The following is a 24,584-nucleotide window of genomic DNA, read 5'->3' as shown; positions in this document are numbered from 1 at the left end:
GCATCAATAATGAGTATACAGGACTGTTGTATTCAGAGTTTCGGGGCATCCTGAAAAGCATTTTGTTCTGTTTATAGCTATGGAAATATTAGGACTGGCTCAAAGGATGATTCATGTTGGAAGACTGCTAAGAAGTTCAGCAGTCAGATATGTGTTCCAATTGCTTTCTCTGTCCAAAGGTCGAAAGGTATTTAGGTGGTGACTAATGATTAATGACTTGATGAATTCGTCTTCTACAAATAGCTTTTCAGTACCTGTGTTGTTTTTGTTATTATTATTTAATTTTTTTTTTATTTCTTTAAATAGTTAAACATTACCCTCTTCCATTTTCACCATCATATCCTCCTGTGCATTATTATCTAAATGTAACTTTACAGGAAATTTCTGAGAAACAGTTGTTTCAGGGAACGTGGAGGTTGTAATTTTCCCCAGGTGTGACCAGTAAAGCATGCATGTTTCACTGCTGTACCACAGTTGGATATTTTCAACCGTGGGGAATGTGTCCACACCTTTTGGGCTACTGAATGAGTCGTGTGTTTAAGTGCTATGCAGCATGTGACCACAGTATGAGCTGGTTTGAACGAAAAAAACAAAAAAAAAAAAAACACTGTGCCTTTAGTTAGCAGTAAGAATGGCACCACAAGATGTGTGTAACAAATTAGTTTTCCAGGACAGAGCTTCTCAGTAATAGAGCTGACGTCTGTTTCTGTGTGTTAGTCTGTGGAGATGCACTACACGATTTGTTCTGATAAGAGAGGGATGACAATATTTATAAAACTTGCCTCTGTGCTGCTATTTTGTTCCACATGTGCTTACGTCTAAACAGAGATAACTGTGCCAGTTATTTAAAAATATGAAAACTGTTGCTTTTGTAATACATCGTTATAAAATTGCATTATATAGACTCAGTTTGTCAGCAATTTCAGTATTTAAAAAGTACAATCTATTTTCTCTGGAAGGAATTTATGCTTTTCTTTGATTAAAATATTGAAGTAAAAAAAAAAGTATTGTAATTTGGGATATCACATGTTATATGTCTGAAAAGGAAATATGTCTGTATGTATGCAAACAATTATTTATCAGTTATAAAACAGGATTTCACTCAGTTTCACTATGTCTGATGAATCTCCATAACAAGTTTAGTCTTAAATATAAAGTCTTCCCCTCGTCTCTTCCCTTCCCCTTTCTCTGAACTCTCAGATCTCATAGGAGTATAGAAGACATTTTTTTTCCCCCTAGAAAATCATTAAATTACTTCATTATTATACCAGATTCCCCTCTGGATTAAAAGTTTTAAAATGAATAATTTTATAGTCAAAATTATCCCATGAGTTTTGGCTTTAAAATGTGTGAAATATTCATTCGGTGAATCTATTGACTCGCTTGCACTCGTAGGTCCCTGGATGCCCCGCGGCGAACTGTCCTCGGCCGCCCAGTTCTTCCCAATGGCCGGGAGTTGACCAAGCCCACCAAGATGACGCTGCGCGAGCAGCTGAGAGAGAAGATTTCGGCGGCCTTCTACCGCCACGGGCTGCTGTGTGCCTCCTATCCAGTACCCATCATCCTCTTCACCTCGGCCAGCATCCTCACCTGCTGGTAGGTATTGAGTGTAATTTGAGCATACAGGGAACAGTTTCAGTAATATGGATTTCTTTTTAACTTTGAAAAACTGACAAGCTGGCATTTACACCTACGTGTTATACTGATGAGTTCATTGTGGAGCATCTACTCCTGTTCTTGTTCTTGTAAACAACCAAGTACGTTAATGGTGAAACTGTCTGATTATGCTCACTCTTATTCCTTATTAAGATACACCTTCCCCCTCCTCAGATTCACTTTTTACCTTCCCAGAGAGTGTGGTTGTGTTGAACAGTTGTACTGTGACCAGCTAGTTGACCACCTATGCAGGGTTCAGAAAACTGCTTTTGAAACATTGTCCAGGGCTGCCACAATTAGTCGACTAGTCATGATTACGTCAACGACTAATTTAATAGTTGACGCATCGTTTGAAGCTTTGTAAGATCCTGAAAGATGCTGGAATAAGTAGTAGGATTTAAGAGTGTAATAACAGACTGAAACAGATGGTGGCAGCACTTTATGTACAAGGATGCCAGCTGCCGTTAAACCCCGAAAAAGAAGAAGAAGCAGTGTCCAGTATCGTAGCTGTGTCCAAATTCAGGAACCGCATCCTCCTGTGCCCGCATTTGTAGGCCGATTACGTTACAGCGACACGACGAAGACTGTCCAAATTCAAAGACTCCGACAAATGCGGCTGACAAATGCATCCTTCATTTCCCCAGATTTGAAGGATGGGTCGGGTATATACTTCGTGGCCCAACCTATCCCAGAATTCATAGCGCTGCCCAGCATGGTCCTCAGTTTCCAACAATGGTGGCAGCTAGTTAGTTTTAATATTACTCTTATTATTATTTCTGGGTCACAAAATAAACGTTTAACATATTTTCAGGCGAGAATGTAACTGTGTAAACCTCAAATATCTGCTCAGTTTATCGAGACACCACATATTTTCAAAAGCGCTCCGACGTTTTCGGAGACGTCTGTTACCCACCAGCTCGTTAGCTAGCCGGGGTTCAAGGGTCACTAGAGCCGGTGAGAACACCGGACTCCCCGGCAAATCGTCTTCAAACCCACCGCCGTCTTTCGCTATTCAGGTTAAATATGATACATAAGTCACTTAGATAACTTAAAAATGTTATTCTTTGGCTTTGTTCAGTATTTTATTTGTTCCTGAGTAAATCGGTTTGGCTGAGATTAAAGTTGTAGTTTTTACACAGCTGAATAAACGTCAAGCAGACAGCTGATTATCAGAAGTGTGAGATGCTCGAGAATATAGTCCGGTGTCCTGTTATATTTTAGATAGCAAGGAGCAGACGGCTGTGTTTATTAAACTTCACCAAAACAATCTGCATCTTTATTTTTAGTTAGCACAGACCTTAAACACTTAGCTGTAAGCTAATGATAGTTATATAAGAGCAGATGCTGGTGCAATAAGCTGTACGTTTTACGTCCAATGGATGCGCGATCTGATTAGTTGACTAATTACAAAAATAATCGGTGACTAGTCGACTATCAAAATAATCGTTTGTGGCAGCCCTAGTCCAGTCAAAATCTTCTAAACGGTACAGCAGACCGTTTTGCAGGAACCTGTGGACATGATGGCCTCCTTTTAGTGCCAATTCTGTTAAAAGATGAGAGGAAATCTTGTCATCCACTTTACAGAAACAGACAGATGGAGAAAGTGACTTCAGAGGGGAAAACTCAGTTGGCCAGTTCAGCTCAGTTTAACTGGCCATCTGTACACACACAACAGCCTCCTGCTGACACGATGACACAAACATTCACTGAACTCACGCACATATCTCCTCTTGCTAAATCACTGATCAAAAGAGAGGACATGGGTCAGAGTTTGACAGGCTTCGTAAGTAAAGGCATTGTAAAACAATCAGAAACGCACACATGCACCTGCAGCGTGCTGTCCTTGCTGCAACTTACAGCAGGGGTGCTGACCAAATGGGCGACTAACTACCACCCGGGGTAAAATGAAAGAAAAGAGCTGGACGACGGGGATGTTAAGGCAGGGCTAGAGCATAGGGCTGTGAGAAAGTGGCCCTGTGAGAATGGGATGTCTGTCCCTCCATCTGCTTGTCAGGAGGGGGGCTGGCTCGGCACAAAAGAGGCCTTTGTGGAGGTACAGTGACCTAGGAGAGTGGAGGAGGCATGAGGGAGAGGGAGGTGAGGCACAGCGAAAAGCAGGCAGAGGTTTCCATCGAAAAGACAAGAATTGATATTTGTATTAGAGTACAATATGTTCATATGAGCTGTCTGGTAGGTACCAGTGACCCAATTGATCCTTCATCAGCTGCTGAGATTTCTGAACCTCTTGTCAGACCACTTTTCCTTTTCCAGCTAAAGATGTACATCATCAAAAATTAAAACATAACTTTATTTATACTGCCAAACTGGGGTACAGCTCAACTGCTGAAGGCTGTATTGTGTCATTTTTATAGAAAAAAGAAAAAAAAGTGTGTGATGGTGATGTTTGGGGAGCACTTAATTTTCTCCAGGCTTGACCTCATTAGGAGAGAGCCCATTTTTATTAGATGAATTCTTACTTTGTTTTATCCTCAGCGGCCTTGACGACAGCCATGTGGGCAGCACGGCTACAGCTTAGTTTAATTAAAAGTGAACAATGTGTCAGCAGCTGCTTTTGATAATTAAATCATGATTTATTTTTAATATAAATATTTAATTTCTTTTCCATTCTCTCATGTGAGAATATGATGCATTTCTTTGCACTTGACATTAAAACTATTTTGGCTTTTGGACTATTTATCAGCTGCAACACGACCTTAGATTAAGGTTATGCAAACAAATAGAGGTGTATCAGTGTTTTTCTTGTTTTTGACAAAATCAGCAAATTCAGAAAGTCAGCTTTGCGTTAACTGAGAATAAAATTAGTTAGTTGTAGCCTGAGTGGGAAGCTTCAGGTGCTCTGTCTCAGCTAAAATCCCTATTATAAAGCTGATGAAGGCACATTTGATTACTTTTGACTGAATTTGACATAAGAAAAAAATAAAAATGTAGTTTTTTTTTAAAAGGAATTGACTTCCTTTGATAATTTTGTGATGACTTTTTTTCCATTTTAAGTAAGCACCAAGAAAGTGGCCATACATCCAAAACACTTCAGAGTCTTTTAAAAGCTTGATTCCGTCCACCTCTGTTGCCACCACCAACTCAGTCTTTCAGGTATTTTTCAGGGTTGCTCAACACTATCACTTCAAACTGAACGTGCTTCCTCTACATATAGAGACATACAGAGAAGGAAGGAAAGAAGGGAGTGGTTTGGTTCTCAGCTGAAGTTTGTTTTCTTGAAGACCTGCCCATTTCCAGGAGAACTAGGGAGCGGGTCTCTCTGGGTTGCGCATGAAACATAATCTGGCAGGAAAAGCCAGAGGTGCTGGTTTCATCTACTCAGAAGTGTTGCAACATGCATCACAGGGAAGCGCTCACCGTTATCGTGGCGGCTTCAGTGGTCCGTAGTGTATAGCTGTCTGCTGCTTTCTTTGAAAGCATGCATGTGGGTTTGCGTTACAGTGAGAATGATGTCTTTTCCATTTATTAATGAATGAACAAAAGGATGTAGATGCATAAATATACGTTGAACTAAATTTCTTTGTTCCTATTGTTTGACATGTGAACCCCCCCACCCCACCCCCCATTCTCTTCCTCCTAGCTATCCATTATTGAGGCTCCCCCTGCCTGGGACGGGTCCTGTGGAGTTCACCACAGGGCTGCGAGACTACAGCGTTCCTTTCCATGAGCCTCAGGGTGACTTTGGAGAGCGGCCTGACTGGGTAGGAGAAAAAACATGAAATCCATAAGATTCTGTCTTTCTGTACTGTTTCTGACTATCACCTTTGTTATATTTCCTCAGGGTGTGTTTAAGCTATGACATTCGAACCTGAAATACAATTTAATCTTAAGCTTGAATATTCAAAAATGATGGCTAGGCTCATAAATGGTAAAACAGTGGCTCACACGATTTGTCAACACTAGTTTTAATTTGCTGTAACAAGGGGAATAAGAAACAAAGAATACGTTTTTAGTTCATATTAAATACTAATATTAAAATCAGTCAGCAGTAGTAGCTGGTTCATTGTACTTAATCACAATCTGTTTCTTAATAAGTTGCCTACGTGTTTGCCCTAGTACCGGGGTCCTCCGGTCGCCTACATCCAGCAGGTGTTGGTGAAGGCAGCAGTGTCTCCATGGGACAACAGCCTGGTGCCGGTGGATGTCTTTCGGTCGCCTCTTGGTCGAGTCTTCAATCTGCTGGAAGAGATCCGCAACCATGTTCACTCCGACAGGTAAGCTTGGGTGCACTGATATGTGACGGTGGTAAAAGACACATTTGCAGTAACACAATGAAAAAATACTACTTTATGAAGTGTAGTCTAAGTATAAGGAAGGACTAGAGCAGAGGGCTGTGGAAGGAAAGCTGTGAACCAAAAGCAGCTTTGAATTTAGTCCGGGGGGGGGGGAGATAAACATCAATGACCTTGAGTTATTCATCTGTTGTAAATTACAAAGTTTATGGTTTGTTCTGTTTGACTAATCTACTGTATCAATGATAGTTCCCAGACCAGTTTGCTTCGCTTTTGTGCTTCTGGTTTCAATTAAATACTTGTTTAACTATTTTTAAATTAACGATTTATTGCTATTCAATACTTTATTAGTTTATTTAAATCTCATTTATTCCAGGAGCATTCGGTATCCGTGAGCTGTACTGCATCGATTTCCTCGTCTTCTGTCACACCTCCTCTTCTCTTGTCTTTACCGCTGTCTCGGTCTTGTCTCGTCAGCTCCGGCATTCGCAGTCTGGAGTCTTTGTGTCTCCAGGTGACAGACCTGTTTCCAGGGTTACGGCGGATGCAGTCGGTGCTGCCAGAGCATGGCTGCCTTCTTGTTTCTCCTGGCAACTACTGGCAGAACCAACGGGAGCTGTTTGACTCGGACCCCGACCCCCTCAAGACCATCCAGAAACATGAACCGAAAGGCTTGCACACCTCAGCGACATTGCGAGGTAGTAATTGGGAAAGCTCTGATTCAATAGTGGCCTCCCCTCGTGTGTGGGTGTGTGTGCAGTAGGTTCTGTGTACAGTATTGCTAACAAACCATTCCCATGACAGACCTTTGATCAACAGGCGAGTACATAAATATAACTCAGTTTGGTCCGCTACCATATTCTACTCAGAAAAAGCCCTTGGACATTTCTCTTTTTGAGGTTCTACTCACATTCTAATAATTGTTACTGTAACCAACTGTGTGACTTGTGTGATCACTGCGTACCCTACCAAGGAGTGGTTAAGTGAACAACGTGTTCAGACCAAGTCTCTGTCACCGTCCACAGAGCATGTGGTGTCATCCTGAAGCGTGCCCAAGATTAGAGCTTCCTTAACTGGTCCTTGTGAAAATTGATGTGTTAAGTAATTAACAAATCGTAATACAATAGGACATTGTGTCATTGTGTCCGAAATGTTCTCACGCCTGTCAGTAGGTGTGGGAGCATTTTTCATTTTGACAAAATCTGAAAGCTCCAGTCCGGCCTGTGTTCTTATTGCTTTTTGCCATGCAATGATCCATGAGATGATTAATTCATTCTGAACTACAGGCATTTTTTAAATCGAGTCTGTCAGAAACTGCCATTGTTGATCACCATATTGAGTACCTCGTGTCTATCGTATAGTCTGTTAAAGTGCAGGGGAAAAGAATGTGTTCTACTCTGACTGCCTTGTAGTCTGCCATCATTCAGCATGAGTAATTGTCGGTAGTAGTGAGCAGGGGATTAGTTGTATCAGCCAACTAAGAGGCTTTCGTATTGACAGAGAACAAGCAGTTTCATTCCTTGGGAACTTATTGAATTCTTTTAAAATGCTACCCACTGACATAGTGAACCAAGTTTCCCCTTCAGCATTTTGTCACATCTGCCAGTTCAAGAGATATTAAAGATATAGTCGGGGACAGCTTGGCTGTCAGATAAAGTTAGACTGATGTGCTTGTTCACACTGAGCTGACTCGAGGCTTGTCAGCCTGGTTACATTGGGGATTATATTTCAGCTTCTCTTGCAGGGCAGGGGAGCCCCAAACTCCACCAGGTACCCAGTGTAAAATATATAACTATGAGAGATGGCAGTCAGTGAGGATGAATGTATTTTGAGGTCATTTTGTGAACGTATGGATGGATCTGAGTTTAGTGATTGTGTTCCAGGCTTTCATTCTAATGGCTTAGTTTTTAGTTTTATAGCAGTATCATTTTGGTTCCTGAACTTATTTATTCCTTTATAACTTCACCCTCATGTCTGAGACCAGAGCTGATGGATTGATTTGCTTTTTGAGTGAGCTTCAAGTTGCCATTTAACTTCATTATTGAAACCAGGATGTTGTCACTTAGGGTTTTGGGGTTTTTTTTGTTTTGTTTTGTTTGTTTTTTTTAAACAGTGAAGTATTTTTTCTGCTTTTACATGTGCTCCTGATCACTAAGATGTTTCCTTGTGTTGTGACTAAGATCAAAAGAACTTGACAACAGCAGATTCCCACAAAACCTTCTAAGCCTAAAACTGCTCTAAAACGTCTCTTTTCTTTTTATTCTTATAAAGAAGTGGAAACTGTATCAGTTCTGACACAGACCTAAGGGCTTTGAGAATGTTTGGCTGGTGACTAATGAATAACCAGTGGTCAACCTAAAGTGATCTGTAAAAATGTGGTCTGTTACTAGAATATGAAGAGTCTATTTACATGAAGATGTTTACTGTGTGTGTTTTAGACTTGCTGTTCGGGGTTCCTGTGAAGCACTCGGGGGTCAGTCACTACAACAGGAAGAGGGTGGTGACCTACACAATCACTGTAGTTCTATCCAGTTATGATGCAAGGTGAGTTACAAAGGCAATAGAACAGAAAAGTAAAAGGCAGTTCTATTTAAATTTAGTTTTAAGGGATGTCACTGGAAAATTTAGTTTTTTTTGTTTTGTTTTTTTTTCTCGTTTCATATTTTTTGTCATCTCTAACTCTGTGACTCTTGGACGGTAATGCTGCTTTAGAAAAAGCTTAAGACACAAAATACACACTTCCTTAAACTTTAAACTAATAGTTAAAATCAGTAAACAGAAATAAAAAAAAAAAAAATTACAAACTACACTTAAGAAATATATATTTTACTAATGGAACTAAATTGAAAAGAGATTGTCCTTAAAGAAATTTCAATCTTTTGTAGTTTACTAAAATTTTCAGAGAAGAAGCTTGAGGAGGGTGAGACTGGGATGTTTCCATGACTTTGAGTCAAGTGTCTTTTGGAGCGTTTTCTGTTATATCGTCTGTCTGTTCTGGGCTTGCCCACGGTCAAACTTTGTTTCTATACATTAAAAGCTAAACTAAAAGAACAAACCATCTCTGGAAACTAACTGAAACTGAGATCTACAAACTAACTCTGGAGCCTGAACAGAGTAGGAGTCTGTGACTTAGGTTTTGCATTTTATTGTATTTCACTTTTTCAATAGAACGGCATAAATAGTCAGAACTGTCTTCTCCTTGGATTAATGGCATCTGTCCCTCGAGGCCAAGTGTCTTTTTCTCAAAATTAAAAATGGAGTGATGAAGTTTGTTACTCCATGTGACGATGATTAATTGTTATTTGTGTGTGTGTGTGTGTGTGTCCAGGTTCCTAGGCAGCCTACGGGGCCGCCTGAAGCAGCTTCACCCATCCGCCAACTGCACCCTCAGAGATGACCACATGGTCCACGTCCATTTCAAGGAGGAGATCGGCATTGCTGAACTCATCCCCCTCGTCACCACATACATCATTCTTTTTGCCTACATCTACTTCTCTACACGTTAGTCTAACTCCCTTTAAATCTGCTTTGTACTCGGTGCAGCGTTCAAACATCTCGACTCCCCCCCCCCCCCCCCCCCCCCTACCACTTGTTTGCACACCTCACCACAGTTAAAACAGAAAAGTGCCAGAGAATGAGGGCAAAACGTGCTGTTCCTTTTTGTGTGCACAAGTGTTTGGGTGCCAAGGTTGTCCCTGTCTGCTGCAGGGATAATCCTCACATGGGAACATTGCACACCGCTGTAAGAATGCACCCACCAAACCATCGGCAGCTTGCCAGCACAAACATTAGCTCAGGGAACAAACACACACACTCGTGCACACAGACACACACGCCGTCCAAGTACTCAAATGAATTTTCACCTGCAAGGTGGTTAAATTACTCACAATTGGCTCCTGATATGCACTTGTAATTGCGGTATAATAATTTAGATAATTATTCAATGAGACTAATGTTCCAAAGCTTCAGAGACATACCGTGATGTTTGTTGTTAGCACATCTTTCCTGCTCTTTGCACGTTCATGCTGTTTTAAATTCTCAGTAACACAATATTTGTTGTTAAACAGTGAAACGAGCAAGAAAACACACACACACACACACAACCCATTACAATCAATGCAAAAACAAATTTTCACTTTGCTACTAAAATCCTGATATCCTCTGAAAATGTAACCATTCAGAGATGTTGAAGAAATGGCTGTGCTGTAATTTCGACCACCAGAGAAAAATGTAGCATGTCGCTTTTTTATGATTCAGATTTTTATCATCAACAGCTCTTTGACTTTCAGTGTTACATGTGTAACCAACATTGCCTGACTTTTATGCCAACTGAAAAGTGAAGAAACTTTGATTACACGTCAGAGCAGACTGGGCTGCTAGTGTCTCAGACAGTGAAAAGTGGTGCTGCAGTTGTATAACCGTTCTTCATGAAATTCACATTAAACAGTAAAAAGAAGGGAATTTTATTTAGAAAGTGTGATATGAAACAGGGTCTGTGCAGCATTAGACAGTGGAAAGAATGTGTGAGAAAGATGAAGCGCACAGTCTTTCTGTTCTCCTGAGGTTCGAGGAAAGCTGAGAGGTCAGAAGGGTCCACGATGTTTCTTTGCTCCGATAATAAAACTGAGCTTTCTTATGTTGAGTCTGTTTCATTCTTATTTTTGATACATCGCGGTCAGAAAGTTCAGTTATTTGTCTCACCATTGTTTTGCTATCTGTTCCCTTCTGAGAAAGACCTCTCCTTCCAGTCTGGAAAATCAGAGTGTACACTTGAGGCTGCCTTGGAAAACTGTAATTGAACAAACATCTGTTACAACAATATGCAGCTGCTGTTTTATTTTACAGTGTAGTCATTTTCAGAATCGCCATTTCAAAGAAAACCTGCAAGTTTGAGAAATAGCCTGTACAGTTTCATTTCATGACTCCTGCATATTTTATCAGCAAGCCTAGTGTTCAGTGTCATCACCTGCCATCTAGAAATGTAATTATGGAAATGCTTAAACGCCTTCTCCACATGATCACCATCATTTGATTTAAGACAAGGTCTGGCTGAGGATTTGAATAGTTGTACAGCTGGTTAGTGTGAAGTCTTCAACATATCTTCTTTTTCTTCCTTGCAGGTAAGATCGACATGGTGAAATCTAAGTGGGGCCTGGCTCTGGCTGCTGTGGTCACAGTGCTCAGCTCTCTGCTCATGTCTGTGGGTCTGTGTACACTGTTTGGACTGACACCCACACTTAATGGAGGGTAAAAACCTTTTTCTACATACTTGAGTGTCTGAAGATTACTAAAGGGGTCTGGTCTCTGCTCTTGTTCATCTGCCAGGAACAGCCAGTTTGGCAGCAGATGCTTATTAGATTTCAGCCTAAAATTTAAGCCAAGGAATGCAGAGACTTTCAAAAATCAGGCAGCCAAGAAAACAGTTTAATCAAGACGCAGCAAAAATATATTTGTTTGCATCACTGAGAGCAACTTGGTACTTATACTTTCATGACTTATACTCATTGTTTCCCTTGATTACACCATAAACACCAAAGCAAGGAATCAGTTTCATACCAGTCAGTGGCATTTTTTTTAAAAAAAGTAAAAAATTGTTTTGTTTTTTTGTTTTCTTCTCGTATTTGCATGTAGAAACTAATGCATATGGCATCGTTGTATGTTAGTTAACTGAAGTAACTTCCAGTGCTATTGCACTTACCTTCCACAGTAGCTTTAACTTCAGACTGTAGTGATTAGCACTTGAATGCTCCTTACACTTTTAAGTGCATGAACTGTTTTTACAGTACATTTTCTTTATTATGAATGCTGTTTAAACCAGCCTAAAAGCTGACTTCATGCATGCTCAATCATCCAGGTAAGGAAGTCCTAAAAAATTCATTCTGTTCGTCTGGATGTAGCGTTTCCAGGAAACTCTCTGAAAACACTATGTCCAAATGAACAGAGTCAACTCTTTGCGGCAGCCTGAAAACACTTACTAGCTAATATTTTTAAGAGGTTGAAGGATGAGTTTAACTTGTGAATCACCACTGAAATTATGTCTGCAGTAATTTCATTGTTCTCCTGCTCTTATTGACATTCAAATATATCCTGTTAATGTTAACACCTCTAGCTGGCTGTCAGTTGTATCCTTATTTTTACCAACTCACGTGCACGTACCTGACTTTTGACTTTCCTCTTCTTCTGTATTGATCGTACATGGAGTTCTGTTAATGATCACTTCATGTGGGCAAACAGCGTGTTAGTGGGTATGAAAAAGGAAGAACACTGTGTGGAAGTGGGATGGACTAAAATATGGGGCAGATGTATTCAGATGCTGACGTTTAATGGCTGTCCAATCGTGAGCTGTTTATTAGGAAGCAGACCTCATGGCGTGACAATGGTACTGTTCACCAGCCACTAAGATCCATGCAAGTCCTCCATGGGCTGTGCATGTCCAGGCCATGTGCTTGCATAAACACACATCAAGGCCAACGTACCAAAACTATGACTGCAACATGCAAATCTGCAGAGTCATGATCGACTCCACACACAAAGCTGGTGAGATAGTGATACAGATAGTGTTGGGGGGGTGTGTGTTTTATTATGTACAGTGTTACTGAGTGTGTGTGACCCAGTTATACACTTACCTCATCTAAAGCTTATCTATCCTGTCAAACTAATCTGTCACACATACTAATCTCAGGGAAATTCCCAGCAATGTGGGCCAAGAATTAAAAAAAAAGAAAAAGAAATTGAACCCTAAATGACTGATTTTACAACTAAAAAACAAACAAAACATAGGAGTGAACCACATATTTTCTCGGTGCCTTGGCAGCTGCGTTAAGTCAGTTTAAAGTACTTTTGTGTTTGTAATTTAAACAGAATTCCACACAGTGGTAATGTGGTGAAAGTGTATATTACCAAAGATAACGGTACTCAAAGTTGAGGGTATTTTATTTTATTTTTCTCCCTGCAGTGAGATCTTCCCTTATCTGGTGGTGGTAATCGGGCTGGAGAACGTCTTGGTGCTCACCAAGTCTGTGGTTTCCACCCCTGTCGACCTCGAGGTCAAACTGCGCATAGCTCAAGGTAAGTTTGGAGAATGTAGTTTAGTCACGGCTTATTAAATATTGTGCATTTCTTTATTTTTCCCTGATTGTTGTTGTTTTTTCAGGCCTTAGTAATGAGAGCTGGTCTATCATGAAGAATATGGCCACTGAGCTGTGTATTATCCTCATTGGATATTTCACTCTTGTGCCAGCTATCCAGGTAAGAGGACAAATGCTGGAACTGTTGAAGGAAGTGCACCAGGAGAAAACTGTAGTTACAGTTATTGTTATTAAATAAGCAAAGCATAATGCTAAATCAAGTCAGGTGGGAAATGCTTCTGTGTGGTTAATGTCTCTTCTGGTTTTTGTTTATTTTAGGAATTCTGCTTATTTGCTGTTGTGGGGCTGGTGTCTGACTTCTTCCTGCAGATGTTTTTCTTCACCACTGTACTATCTATAGACATTCGCCGCATGGAGGTGAGAAACACATATGCATACTTTCAAATCTTTTTTTTTCCCCACAGTTAATATGCTGGACTCAACATTAGATTTAAGTAACAAGAGTTTTATGTGATGTAAACCTTTGTGCACCTGGCAAGAAGTGAGTTTAAAAGTAAAAAACATAATCACAAAGAAAAACACATAATCACTCTTGATATTTTCAGCATGTATCGTGAAGTTTTGTTTTTTTGAAATATATTTTTTGGCCTTTTAACTGGCTTTATTGGATAGATACAGTGAAAATCGACAGGAAAGCGGAGGGAAAGAGAGAGGGGAAGACATGCGGCAAAGGGCCACGGGTCGGACTCGAACCTGAGCTGGCCACTTTCAGCCGTGCGGCATATGGTTGCCTGCTTATCCGACTGAACTAAACTAGCGCCATGTATAGTGAAGTTGACTTAAAATATGAAAAACTATGTAAAAAAATAAATAAATAAAAGAAAATGTGTGAACCTCATTATTTCCCTTTAGCTGGCTGACCTGAACCGCCGCCTGCCAGCTGAAGCAGGTATGCCTCCACCCAAGCCAGGCCCCCTGCGTACACGTGAGGTACCCCCTCCACCGCGACCCTCTCCGCATACAATCACTCTGCAGACCCCAGCCTTTAGAAACTTGAGGCTCCCCAAGAGGCTGCGTGTGGTGTACTTCCTGGCTCGCACACGCCTGGCTCAGCGCATCATCATGGTGAGAAGACAAATTCAGAACTGACTGTAAATGTTTTTGTGCACTTTGCTGCCATTTGTCTTCAACTGTCAGTTTCTAATTCTTTCATATTAGGGGGGGGTAGAATGTCTGTTTCAGCTTAGCTTTTACAGTCTGCAAGCTTATTGCTGTGCCTGCATAAAGCCAACAATTTATGTAAAGATGCCTATACTGTAAGGTGGATTCGTTTAATGCAAGCATATACATGCATTAGGTTCAAGTGGTCTAAATTAAGTAAATATCAGCTCAATGTAAGATGAAGCTGGCCACATATTCCAGCTAACTGATCAACATGACCTTTTTTATTTTTTTATTTTTAGGCTGGCACGGTGATCTGGATTGGTATCCTTGTGTATACCGACCCAGCTGGAATCCGCACCTACCTGGCTGCACAGGTGTCTGAACAAAGCCCCTTAGGCGACCCCGGGGGAGGCGGTCTGCCCCCACACCTGGGAGTGGCCCCGGTTTTTCGAGGTGGGGATCCTACCAGCACCTTGAGCATCCATCGTGCACCAGATCCAACTCCTTTACCTGAGAACCAATCGCAGGGACATCATGGCCCTCCAAGGGCGGGGCCCATTCCACAGTCCCCACCCGCTGTACCTCAGATCACCTGGGGGGAGGAGGATGAGGAGGGATGGAGGAGACTGTCCTTCAGGCACTGGCCATCACTCTTCAGTTACTACAACATCACTTTAGCAAAAAGGCGAGTGCTGCTGGAGAGTTTTTGGTTGTTGTTGTTGTTGTTGTTGTTTGTCAGTCTGTTATTTTCTTAATTGGAACACAGTATATCACACTGTAGTGGAGATCCCAAATCTTCCATAAAAGCAAGTGAAGCAGTTTAGATTTTCTTGCCTCGTTATGATACTGGTGCAGCATAATGTGTTGATTCATTCCCGGCGTGTATGTGATGTTTCTGCAAAATGAAATGTTGCATTATGAAGTTTATATCAACTCCAAATAAAAGATGGACAAAAAGAACAACTAATTTCTGTCAGCCATTCTCCACATGGAAAATGCAGCTACAAACAAGTCACCTACTTCAGTTATGTGCTTATGTGTTGTCCAACAAACACTTTCCCACTTTAAAGGTGTAAAAGCCAGGAACAATTTTTTTGTTTCTTTTTTTCTTAATTCTTTAATTCTGCTTCGATTTTTCTTTCAGCTTCATTATGTCCACTATGTTATTGTCTTTTTACAGGTACATTAGCATCCTACCTGTCATCCCAATCACTGTTCATCTGACACCCCAGGAGGCCATTGACGCACGTCACCCTCAGGACACGAGACACCCTCAACCACCCATTCTCAAGGTTTCTGCTGACTTACAGACAGACCTCACCCTCTACAAGTTAGTACTCAGAAAGACACCGACCTCTACCCGCTTTAAGTTTGAACTGCCTCACAAACTCTTCGATAAACCTGCATGCCTTAAGGTGTTAAAAGGGTAACTTTTGATTATTTAAATCCAGCAGATTTTCCATCAGTGTGGCTACTTGAGTTGTTTGCCCCTACTATTCTAGAGACTCGCATTGAAAAGGACGTTTCTCAAAGCAACATAAGCCTCCTACAGCTCTCCAAACAAGAAATGAAAGAATTTCTGTGAAAATGTTGATCTGACCAAATATATGCATGTAGGATCTACAGGCAGGGCAGCTTACCACCTGTTGAGTCACGTTAATCCCCGCTTGTTTGGGTTCTTGTTGTTTTGGGTCCTGCTGTTATTATAAGTTCATGAGGAAATTATTTATGTGTAATATAGCATAGCATCTTTATTTATAATGCACTTTACATCCAACAATGTTGACCAAAGTGCTACAAATATAAAACAGAGAGGAAACAGTTTAAATTACATATAAAATATCTTAAAATTAAAAATAATATAATTAATAGGAAAATATATTAAGAGACATCAACAAGTCCTGCTGTGCTAAAAGCCAAGGTAAATAAATATGTTTTAAGACGTGATTTAAAAACAGATAAGGAAGGTGCCTGTCTAACATGTAAAGGCAACTCATTCCACAATTTTGGTGCTGCCACAGCAAACGCCCGATCCCCTCTGAGCTTACAATTAGTCCTGGGCACACTCAGGAGGAGCTGGTCTGCCGACCTGAGGGACCAGGAAGGTATGTATGGATGAAGAAGCTCAGAGAGGTACAGAGGGGCAGCATTGGACAAACATTTAAAAACAAATAAAAGCAGCTTAAAATGGATCCTAAAATGCACGGGCAGCCAATGAAGTGAATATAAAACTGGGGTGATGCGCTCGCATCTACGAGTGCCAGTTAAAAGGCGTGCAGCAGCATTCTGGACTACCTGCAGTCGAAAAACAGAAGATCGACTCACCCCAAGAGAATTACAGTAATCCAGCCGAACGGTTACAAAAGCGTGGATTACTGTTTCAAATTGTTGTCTCGTAAGAAAGTGCTTAATTTTGGCCAGTTGCCTCAGATGAAAGAAACTAGACCTTACAACCAACCCGATCTGGCTTTCAAGCTTAAGCTTAATATGTAGACACATGCTTAAAGAAATAAGGGGAAAGTGCTGAAATCTCAGAATCCTCTGAATGCTAAATTACCTGCCTTAATTAGTATCTTATGAAAGAAGGTACAGATGAACCAGCTCTGATTGTTTTTATGAGTTCATATAATTTTTGTTTTAGACAAATTACAAAGAAACATAATCTTCTTAGCCTAATTGAATGAGTGATATCTTTATCAGGCCCCGGCTTTTCTTAGTTTCACTTCAGTTTAGCGATCACTGTTTTTGCACATGGTTAGAAAAAAAACAAACCTTGACGTCACACAGCTGAGTGTAAATAGGGGCCACAGCAGATAAAGGACCTTGACCTTCACACTTTGTACCAGTGTGTCATTGAATCGATTGCACCTTGGACACTGAAGCCTTTAAGTTTCTTCTGCAATTTTGCTGAAGTTGGAGCAGTGAAGTACAATAGCATTTAGGGCATGTGAGCCATTCAGGTTTAGTTTTCCAGACATGAAATAACATAATTTTGGACTAAAAGCTTTTTTTTTTTTCCCATTTTCTTTTCTTTTCAGCTGAAGTCTTAGTCTATGTCTGCGAAACTGCTCTTGGAGGTCTTGCAAAGAGAAATCATCACACTTGGATTTCTCTTTTCTCAAAATCAAAAACATTTTTTTAAGTTACTTTTAAACTGGTCGGTGCTGTAGATGTATTTTCTATTACAGTATTTAAGTTGACATAACACAGAAGGGAGTAAAATAGCACCTACGTTTCATGCTTGACTTAGTGTTGACTGTGTTGCTGGGCTGATGGTAATCTTCTTTTATGTGAGGTGAAAATGCAGTTTCTTTGTGTGTATTCTAATGATGCCCGGGGTTATCTCTGTCTTTAGCAAGTATTCATATTCTCTAACTGGCCAAGCCTGGCTGACTTGTTTACTTTACAGGCTTTGTCAGCGTTTTTTATGGGCCTTTTTTTTTCTTACCCTAGCAGGTGACACATTCAGGGACAATGGGCTAATCCTGTGTGGGAAGTATTTACTGTACAAGAATGTCTTAGGAATTTCTTCAGTTTTAGCATAGACTTCAGTGATGACTTTGGTCAGAGGTCAAAGTCACAGTGAAAAATACAATTTTAGACATAATTGCAGAAACTCTCACTACAACTAGACTAGCTGTCAGTGGCATGGCACATTGGCGAGCACATTTAAGCTCACCCCCAGTCTACAATAGTACTTAAGGTACAACACCATTAGAAATGTTGTTAGATTGTTATTTTATGGAAATTAAAGTTTAACTTTGGTTGAAATTTGTGAATTCTGTAGTATAGCAAATCACTCTTAAGACTAGAAGTGTTCTTTTACACAACAATGATGAGCGATCGATACGTGCGTGCGTGTATACAATATCGGTCCAATAAAGCTCCTAAAATGGGAAGATAATGTTCTTTATCTTAGAGGGAGGTTCAAAGACACAGATTCACTGTCCTTTCCAGCTTTATCAGCTTATAATAACCTCATCTATCTGCCGCAACAACACTGTACCGTGTTATGTAAACCAGTCTGTCACCTTGACATAAGTGTGATGTTTTTGGTCATCTTTGGACTGCAGATATGATTGCTATCAGCAGTTTGTTCAGGGTCGTGACCTTCACAGTTGGGAAGTGGCAACTGACATCAACACTGGTTTCGATAGATGGAAGGCCAGACTGATAAAGGTGTTACAAGGGAATTCTCTGTACTTTTAATCTGGAGCAAAGATTTATACATGTAACAGACGAGTCAGCGTAGCCTTGTCTTGTTTAAGAGAAGTTTTGAACTGGATAAAGTCTCTCATCCTACTTTTGTGTGATCATACACGAGCGATTCCACAGACTAACACAAGAAGAGCTTTCCAGTGTTCCTCTTAACACAAGTTTTTCTTCTTTTTAAAAGAAGAAAAACTTTTAAAACCATCTTGATCAAAATCAACTTTAAACAGGAAAAAAGACAGATAAAATTAAAAATTGTGCAATCAGTGGTTAAAGTTAATGACACATTTTGAACCAGTTAATACTGACTCCATCTCATCTGTTTCTGATTTTACCTTCGAAAACCGCTGGATGTTTGTGTGAAGTAACCGTAGTGTGTAATAGGTCTGAACACAGGTGTTCATCATCATCATTTGTGCTGTTTCTTCTCTTTTTTTTAGAGTAACATCTAAAATGAGTTTATAAATAAAACTACATGGCAAGTAGTAAGATTCATAAAATTTTGTTGTTGTTGCTACAATTATAAAATTTGATTCAAATATCTCGTGATATGTATGTTTAAAAAATCTTCCGAACTAGTTTCCTCCTCTTCATTCTCACTGCTGTTCATCTGTTTGTATTGAACAAGTTCAAAAATCCCACTACATCATCACCAGAAACCAATGAGCTACACATCTCCCTCACAAGTGGCTACAGTCCAAAACGGAGCTAAAAGAAAGCAAATATTTTGCCATTTATATTGTGAACATGAGTAAAACTGCAAATAAATGGCGACGTTGCCCCAGAGGTGCTGGATGTCTAAATAAGCAACTGTGTGTCAATGTTGGTTCCCCAACTCGTTTCTGCTGCCAGTAATTCTCCTGTTATTGCAGTTAAAGTGTTTGTAAAAGCTAACAGAAGTACACAGACTGCCTTGTTTTTATTTGGTTGTGTGTGAGTTTAAATGATGTCAGGGACTTTAGATGGATTTTACTCACTGGAAAACAAATGGCCAAAAAAGTAGCCATTAGCAAAATAAAGATAAGCACAGAAAGTAGTAGTAGTAGTAGTAGTACACCTTTACCCCTTAAAAGCCTACTAGGAGTAACCCTTAAAGCTCTTTTTCTGAACTGAGGAGTTTGTCCCATATTGGCCTGTTTGTAGAACAAGATTACTGACTGTGTATCAGATGTTTGTGTGATGTTTGTCTCCCTATACAGCTGCATTTCAAAAATCCTGGCCGTCAAAATGTTGCCTTCATGGGGGGAAAGGGTTAAAGCTCTACTTTCACATTACAGATGTGGGTTTTTTTTAAAGCAGAGAAAGTCAACACTCCTCTGCCAGGTTATCATCACATAAGCTCCACATTCCACAGTAGAGCTGGCACATGCGCTCTTTCAGGGTTTTTCTTTTCCAAGTGGTCAGTTCCACATATTGTGAGTTAGATTTGTACAGTTGTACTTGTTCAACACACAAACTATATAAACATGTGAGTGTGCAGCTGCAGGACAATGTTTTAGGTAAACATTGAGATCTGTTGTCCTGTTGTCTCACTTTGCTGCTTGATTTTTGGTCAATCTTTATACACGAGTTGGGCTATTTACTCATCTGACTGTGAACGTGTCCAGATAATATTTTGGGAAACTCAGCATCTCCACAGTATTTTGTGAGAGATAAAAAGTCTGTTAGAGATCTAGAGCTTCAATTAAAAGGGTGAATTCATGGAACAGATGACACACGACAAATGTGCAGTACATTGAAAAATTCTGTGGAGGAGTTGACGAGCATATACAGAAGTTCAGCTTCTGTGTGATTGTTTCTGGTAAATGTGTTGTCGTGTGGTGGCACTGCAGTCCTCACTCTTTTGTGTTGTCTTTGGATCCAGGGTGGCAGCTCTGGGCCTGGCTGCAGGTGTCCTGCTGGTTCTGCTGCTCTTCTGTCTGTATCGCGTTCTCTGCCCACGAAACTACGGTCAGAATGGTGTCCCTCACGGGCGGCGGCGGCGAGGGGACCTGCCCTGTGACGATTACGGCTATTCACCACCTGTCAGCGAGATCTCACCACTGCTGCTGAGGGGCCACAGTATGGTGAGACTAAGATGGAGACGCCGCAGTCTTTGTTTGTCCACAAAACAAAATCATAAGAAAGGCAACGCTGTGTGTATATATAAAGAAAAAATAGCATGTGTTGTTTATTTAGTCAAATTTATTTGCACACTAACAATGTTAGTTAATTTGTATTCCAGATGTATTTTAAGACCACATCTCATCTATGTGGTGCAGATAAATCCAGTGTTAATGAGTTCAGTTGCAATGATTCAGATACTGTAATTATATAAAATCTGCTTAGCAAATATAGATTAAATGTCAATTTGAAAAAAGGGTAAAACAAACAGCTGATTCCTATGCTTTTTACCGATTTTAAAAGATACAGAAATGTGTTTGTGCTGTGTTGAGGTTTAAGCCAAGAGGACACTCACACTTGCTCATAGTACTATACTACAGTACAGGGTGGGCCATTTGTATGGATACACCGTAATAAAATGGGAATGGTTGGTGATACTAAAGTCCTGTTTGTGGCACATTAGTATATGTGAGGGGGCAAACTCCTCAAGATGGGTGGTGGCCATGGTGGCCATTTAGAAGTCGGCCATCTTGGATACAACTTTTGTTTTTTCAATAGGAAGAGGGCCATGTGACACATCAAACTTATTGGTAATGTCACAAGAAAAACAATGGTGTGCTTTGTTTCAACGTAACTTTATTCTTCATCAGTTCGATGTGTCACATGGCCCTCTTCCTATGGAAAAAACAAAAGTAGGAGTTTGCCCCCTCACATATACTAATGTGCCACAAACTTTAATATCACCAACCATTCCCATTTTATTACGGTGTATCCATACAAATGGCCCACCCTGTACATTTAAAAAAACAAAAATGCTGAATTTAATAAATGTGTATTAATTTCTTTTTTGGCTGATCGCTTTAGTCTTATTTAAACCGGCTTCCTGCTCCATGTTTCCGTCCTGTAGGATATCGAGTGTTTGGCTAGCGATGGGATGCTGTTAGCTAGCTGCTGCCTGGCTGGACAGATCCGGGTTTGGGACGCACAGACTGGGGACTGCTTGACTGTCATTCCAAATCATGGGTGAGACACTCTTAATATCTTGTTTGAAAAACATTTCAATGCCATATTGATGTCTGAGATGTTTCCAGATTTGCTTTTACATTGTTAGGAATTATCTTTTTTTATTTTTTTTTTTTCCATTAAGTAAAATTTAGTTTAAAAAGTTTAGGAAGTTTAGGAAATTTGTGGCTGAAAATTGATTGTATTAAAGTGAATATGTTGGAGATGTCAGGCAGAAGAGGAAGTCTACAGAGGTTCATGGATGTAGTGAGAAAGGACACTCAGAGGGTTGCTATGACAGAGGATGCTGGGATAGGGTGAGATGGAGGCTGGTGATCATCTGTACTGACCACTAAAGGAAACAACTGAAAGTAGTAGTCATGATGTGGAATATGCAGTGAGCAGGGACAATCTGGTATTCATGGGTGGTTTTTAGATTATCAATTTATTTTTGCCTATCAGACCTTTTGTGTGTTAATGTTTGCCAGTAAATCTGCAAACATAAAGTCAGTTTATCTCTTCAAGTCATGCTAATGTTTTTTCTGTCTCCTCCTCAGGCTGAGGCGGAGCAGCAGCAGTGGCTGCTGGGACCACCGGAATGGCTGGGACAGCATGACCGGGGCTCAAGAATCAGAGTGTTTGAGTCCTGAACGAGACATCTCGTTTAATGGAGACGGGCTGACAGAGGACGAGCTCTACCCAGTAAGACGCCGCACCACGCCCAGTCGTCCCACTCTTTTCATTGACCAGCCCGATCTCACCCCGCTCATTGACACCAACTTCACCTCCCAGCCCCCTTCCCACCTGTCCACCGCACCCAGAGCAGGCTTTGATTTTGGAGGACTGGTGGAGCGTGCCTACATGGAGCACGAGCCCCCATCACCATCTACCTACGCCTCTCCGTCCTCAGCCTCCTCCTCGCCCCCATCAGGCGCTCAACTCCAGAGGAGTCCGAGCTTAGGGGAAGCAGCTACACCTGTAATCCAAGAAAGATCCCCGATGGGTGGGGCGCAAGCGGCAGGAGACTGGGAAAGCTCTGTCTGGGCCATGGAGCTCAGAGGGAATCTGATAGCTGCCGGGAGGAGCAGCGGCAAACTGGAGGTTTGTAAAAATTTCACATGTCACTCTGAAAAAAGTCATACTGTTGATCCGCTGGTGTTTAGAATCACTGTACAATTGCATCTGGTTACAGCTGTGGGACGCAGTGGAAGGGTGGCTACGCTGCAGCAATGAAGACGGTGTTTCTGGGATCACAGCTCTGGCCTTTCTCAACAACAGGTTAAACACACACATGCTCTAAATCGTCAAAAAATATTTTTCAGTCATTTTAATGGCACACTAATTATTTATTTTATGTAATTTTCCAACCTCTTAAAAGATGTTACTTGCTTCTATAACATTAGATTGTAACACATCAGATGTATGTTGTAAATTGTAAATGGCCTGTATTTGTATAGCGCTTTACTTAGTCTCTATGGACCCCAAAGCGCTTTACACTGCATTCAGTCATCCACCCATTCACACACACATTGACACACTGGTGGTGGCAAGTTACATTGTAGCCACAGCTGCCCTTGGGCGCACTGACAGAGATTCAAAAGTGTGTCATCCTACTTGTGGCTACTATGCGCGGCTGTTCTTTATTCTGAGTGTCTCTTCCTTCCCAGAATTGTGGCAGCTAGGCTGAACGGGTCCTTAGATTTCTTCACTGTTGAGATGAACAAACCTCTGGGTCTGCTGCAGTACAGAGGTGAGGCTTGAAATGTTTCTGCATCAGTGTTGTATGAGTCAGTTCGATTTTTAATTGGGGAAAATGTACAGTATGAGGTATTTTTTTATTTTAAAAGAAAATGAGATGAGGTAAACCTAAGTGGACGGATTTTTCCCTCTCTAAATAATTTTTCCCTCCAGGTCCCCCTGGGCGAAGCAGCATGCCTCAGTCTCCCTGTTACAGCAGTGAGGATGTGATCAGCTGCCAGCTCACACGCTCCGTACAGTGTGCTCACCAAAAGCCGATCACGGTGCTTCGTGCAGCTGCCGGCAGAGTCGTCACTGGCAGCCAAGACCACACAGTCCGGGTAACAGACCTGCACTCTGTCCTTTTTATTTCAAGTACAACAAATATTGTTTTGATTTCTCATTAAACTCTATAGAATGGATCTTATTGGCAGTAAAAAAAAAAAAATAAATAAAAAATAACTCCAAAAGCAGTCTTTGTGATAGTGCTTTTAATAGATCATCCTTATGTGCGTGTGCCGTTTAGGTTTATCGACTGGAGGACTCTTGCTGCCTCTTTACCCTGCAAGGTCACTCTGGAGGGATTACAGCCATCTACATAGACCAGGTCAGCAATATCCCCGTGTCTCGTAACATTTCATATTGTGATAACGGAGGCATTGGTGAATGTATTCTCTAAAAGCCGTGGGTCAAAATAGAGGAATTACCAAAGTAAAACCACAAAGTTGTTTCACGAAACAGTAAATTAGACTCAATTACAAGCTTTTTCCTCTCAGACGATGGTTCTAGCAAGCGGTGGGCAGGACGGCGCCATCTGCTTGTGGGATGTCCTGACAGGGAGCCGAGTCAGCCATGTTTACGGTCACTGTGGTGATGTCACCTCGCTGGTGTGTACAACCTCTTGTGTCATCAGCTCAGGACTGGATGACCTCATCTGTATCTGGGACCGCAGCACTGGAATCAAGCTGTACTCAATACAGCAGGTACTGTGCTTGCATTTTAATCTCAGTCTCCTTCACGTCTTCATTTCTTTAACCCTCTAAAGCCTAACCTGGCGTCAGACAGGTGTTTTGCAATTATTATTATTTTCAACAGTGTAATTCCCTGTAACTCCAAAGTTCCAACAGTTCCTAAAAGCAGTGGCTCTGCGCTTTTCAGTGATATGGTAATCCCAGGTATAGTGTTGCAGCAGTCATGCAAAGATGAAGAGTGTGTGTGATGGAGCGCTACAGAAATGTACAAATTTACAGACTTTTTACTGTTTGTGTTGCCAAGAATTGGATGTGGCACCCTGCCTGGAATTACCGTAATGACCCATATAGATAGATATAGATATATAGATATAGATGTATAGATATAGATGTATAGATAT

General features: G+C 40.9%; 1 protein-coding gene and 1 long non-coding RNA gene across 9 annotated transcripts in view; both read left to right on the top strand.

The window, feature by feature from the left end:
* Positions 1–24,584, top strand: part of scap (SREBF chaperone) — a 33,311-nt gene that overhangs the window by 3,613 nt on the left and 5,114 nt on the right. For 7 of the 8 annotated variants that reach the window (XR_014876793.1, XM_085176836.1, XM_085176837.1 and 4 more), the window contains 21 exons: positions 1,396–1,596; positions 5,255–5,375; positions 5,731–5,888; positions 6,384–6,604; positions 8,345–8,450; positions 9,235–9,407; positions 11,027–11,153; positions 12,862–12,974; positions 13,060–13,154; positions 13,313–13,411; positions 13,907–14,119; positions 14,458–14,843; positions 15,339–15,488; positions 20,235–20,436; positions 21,381–21,496; positions 22,033–22,576; positions 22,668–22,753; positions 23,143–23,225; positions 23,387–23,553; positions 23,739–23,819; positions 23,989–24,195. Coding sequence is in view for 7 of the 8 variants with exons in the window: in XM_085176835.1 (XP_085032961.1) it covers positions 1,396–1,596; positions 5,255–5,375; positions 5,731–5,888; positions 6,384–6,604; positions 8,345–8,450; positions 9,235–9,407; positions 11,027–11,153; positions 12,862–12,974; positions 13,060–13,154; positions 13,313–13,411; positions 13,907–14,119; positions 14,458–14,843; positions 15,339–15,488; positions 20,235–20,436; positions 21,381–21,496; positions 22,033–22,576; positions 22,668–22,753; positions 23,143–23,225; positions 23,387–23,553; positions 23,739–23,819; positions 23,989–24,195 (3,649 nt within the window). In the remaining variant the exon portion in view is untranslated. The remainder of the gene's footprint in view (positions 1–1,395; positions 1,597–5,254; positions 5,376–5,730; positions 5,889–6,383; positions 6,605–8,344; positions 8,451–9,234; positions 9,408–11,026; positions 11,154–12,861; positions 12,975–13,059; positions 13,155–13,312; positions 13,412–13,906; positions 14,120–14,457; positions 14,844–15,338; positions 15,489–20,234; positions 20,437–21,380; positions 21,497–22,032; positions 22,577–22,667; positions 22,754–23,142; positions 23,226–23,386; positions 23,554–23,738; positions 23,820–23,988; positions 24,196–24,584) is intronic. The other variant, XM_085176834.1, reaches the window with a different exon arrangement.
* Positions 15,495–18,841, top strand: LOC146508782 (uncharacterized). The gene is made up of 2 exons (XR_014876799.1): positions 15,495–15,867; positions 16,634–18,841. It is a non-coding gene; the product is annotated as an uncharacterized LOC146508782 (long non-coding RNA).

This window comes from Neolamprologus multifasciatus, chromosome 11 (assembly GCF_963576455.1).
Source record: "Neolamprologus multifasciatus chromosome 11, fNeoMul1.2, whole genome shotgun sequence".
NCBI classification, from domain to species: domain Eukaryota; kingdom Metazoa; phylum Chordata; class Actinopteri; order Cichliformes; family Cichlidae; genus Neolamprologus; species Neolamprologus multifasciatus.
Note: the sequence above shows the minus strand (reverse complement) of the source record. Positions and strands in the feature narration are given on the sequence as shown.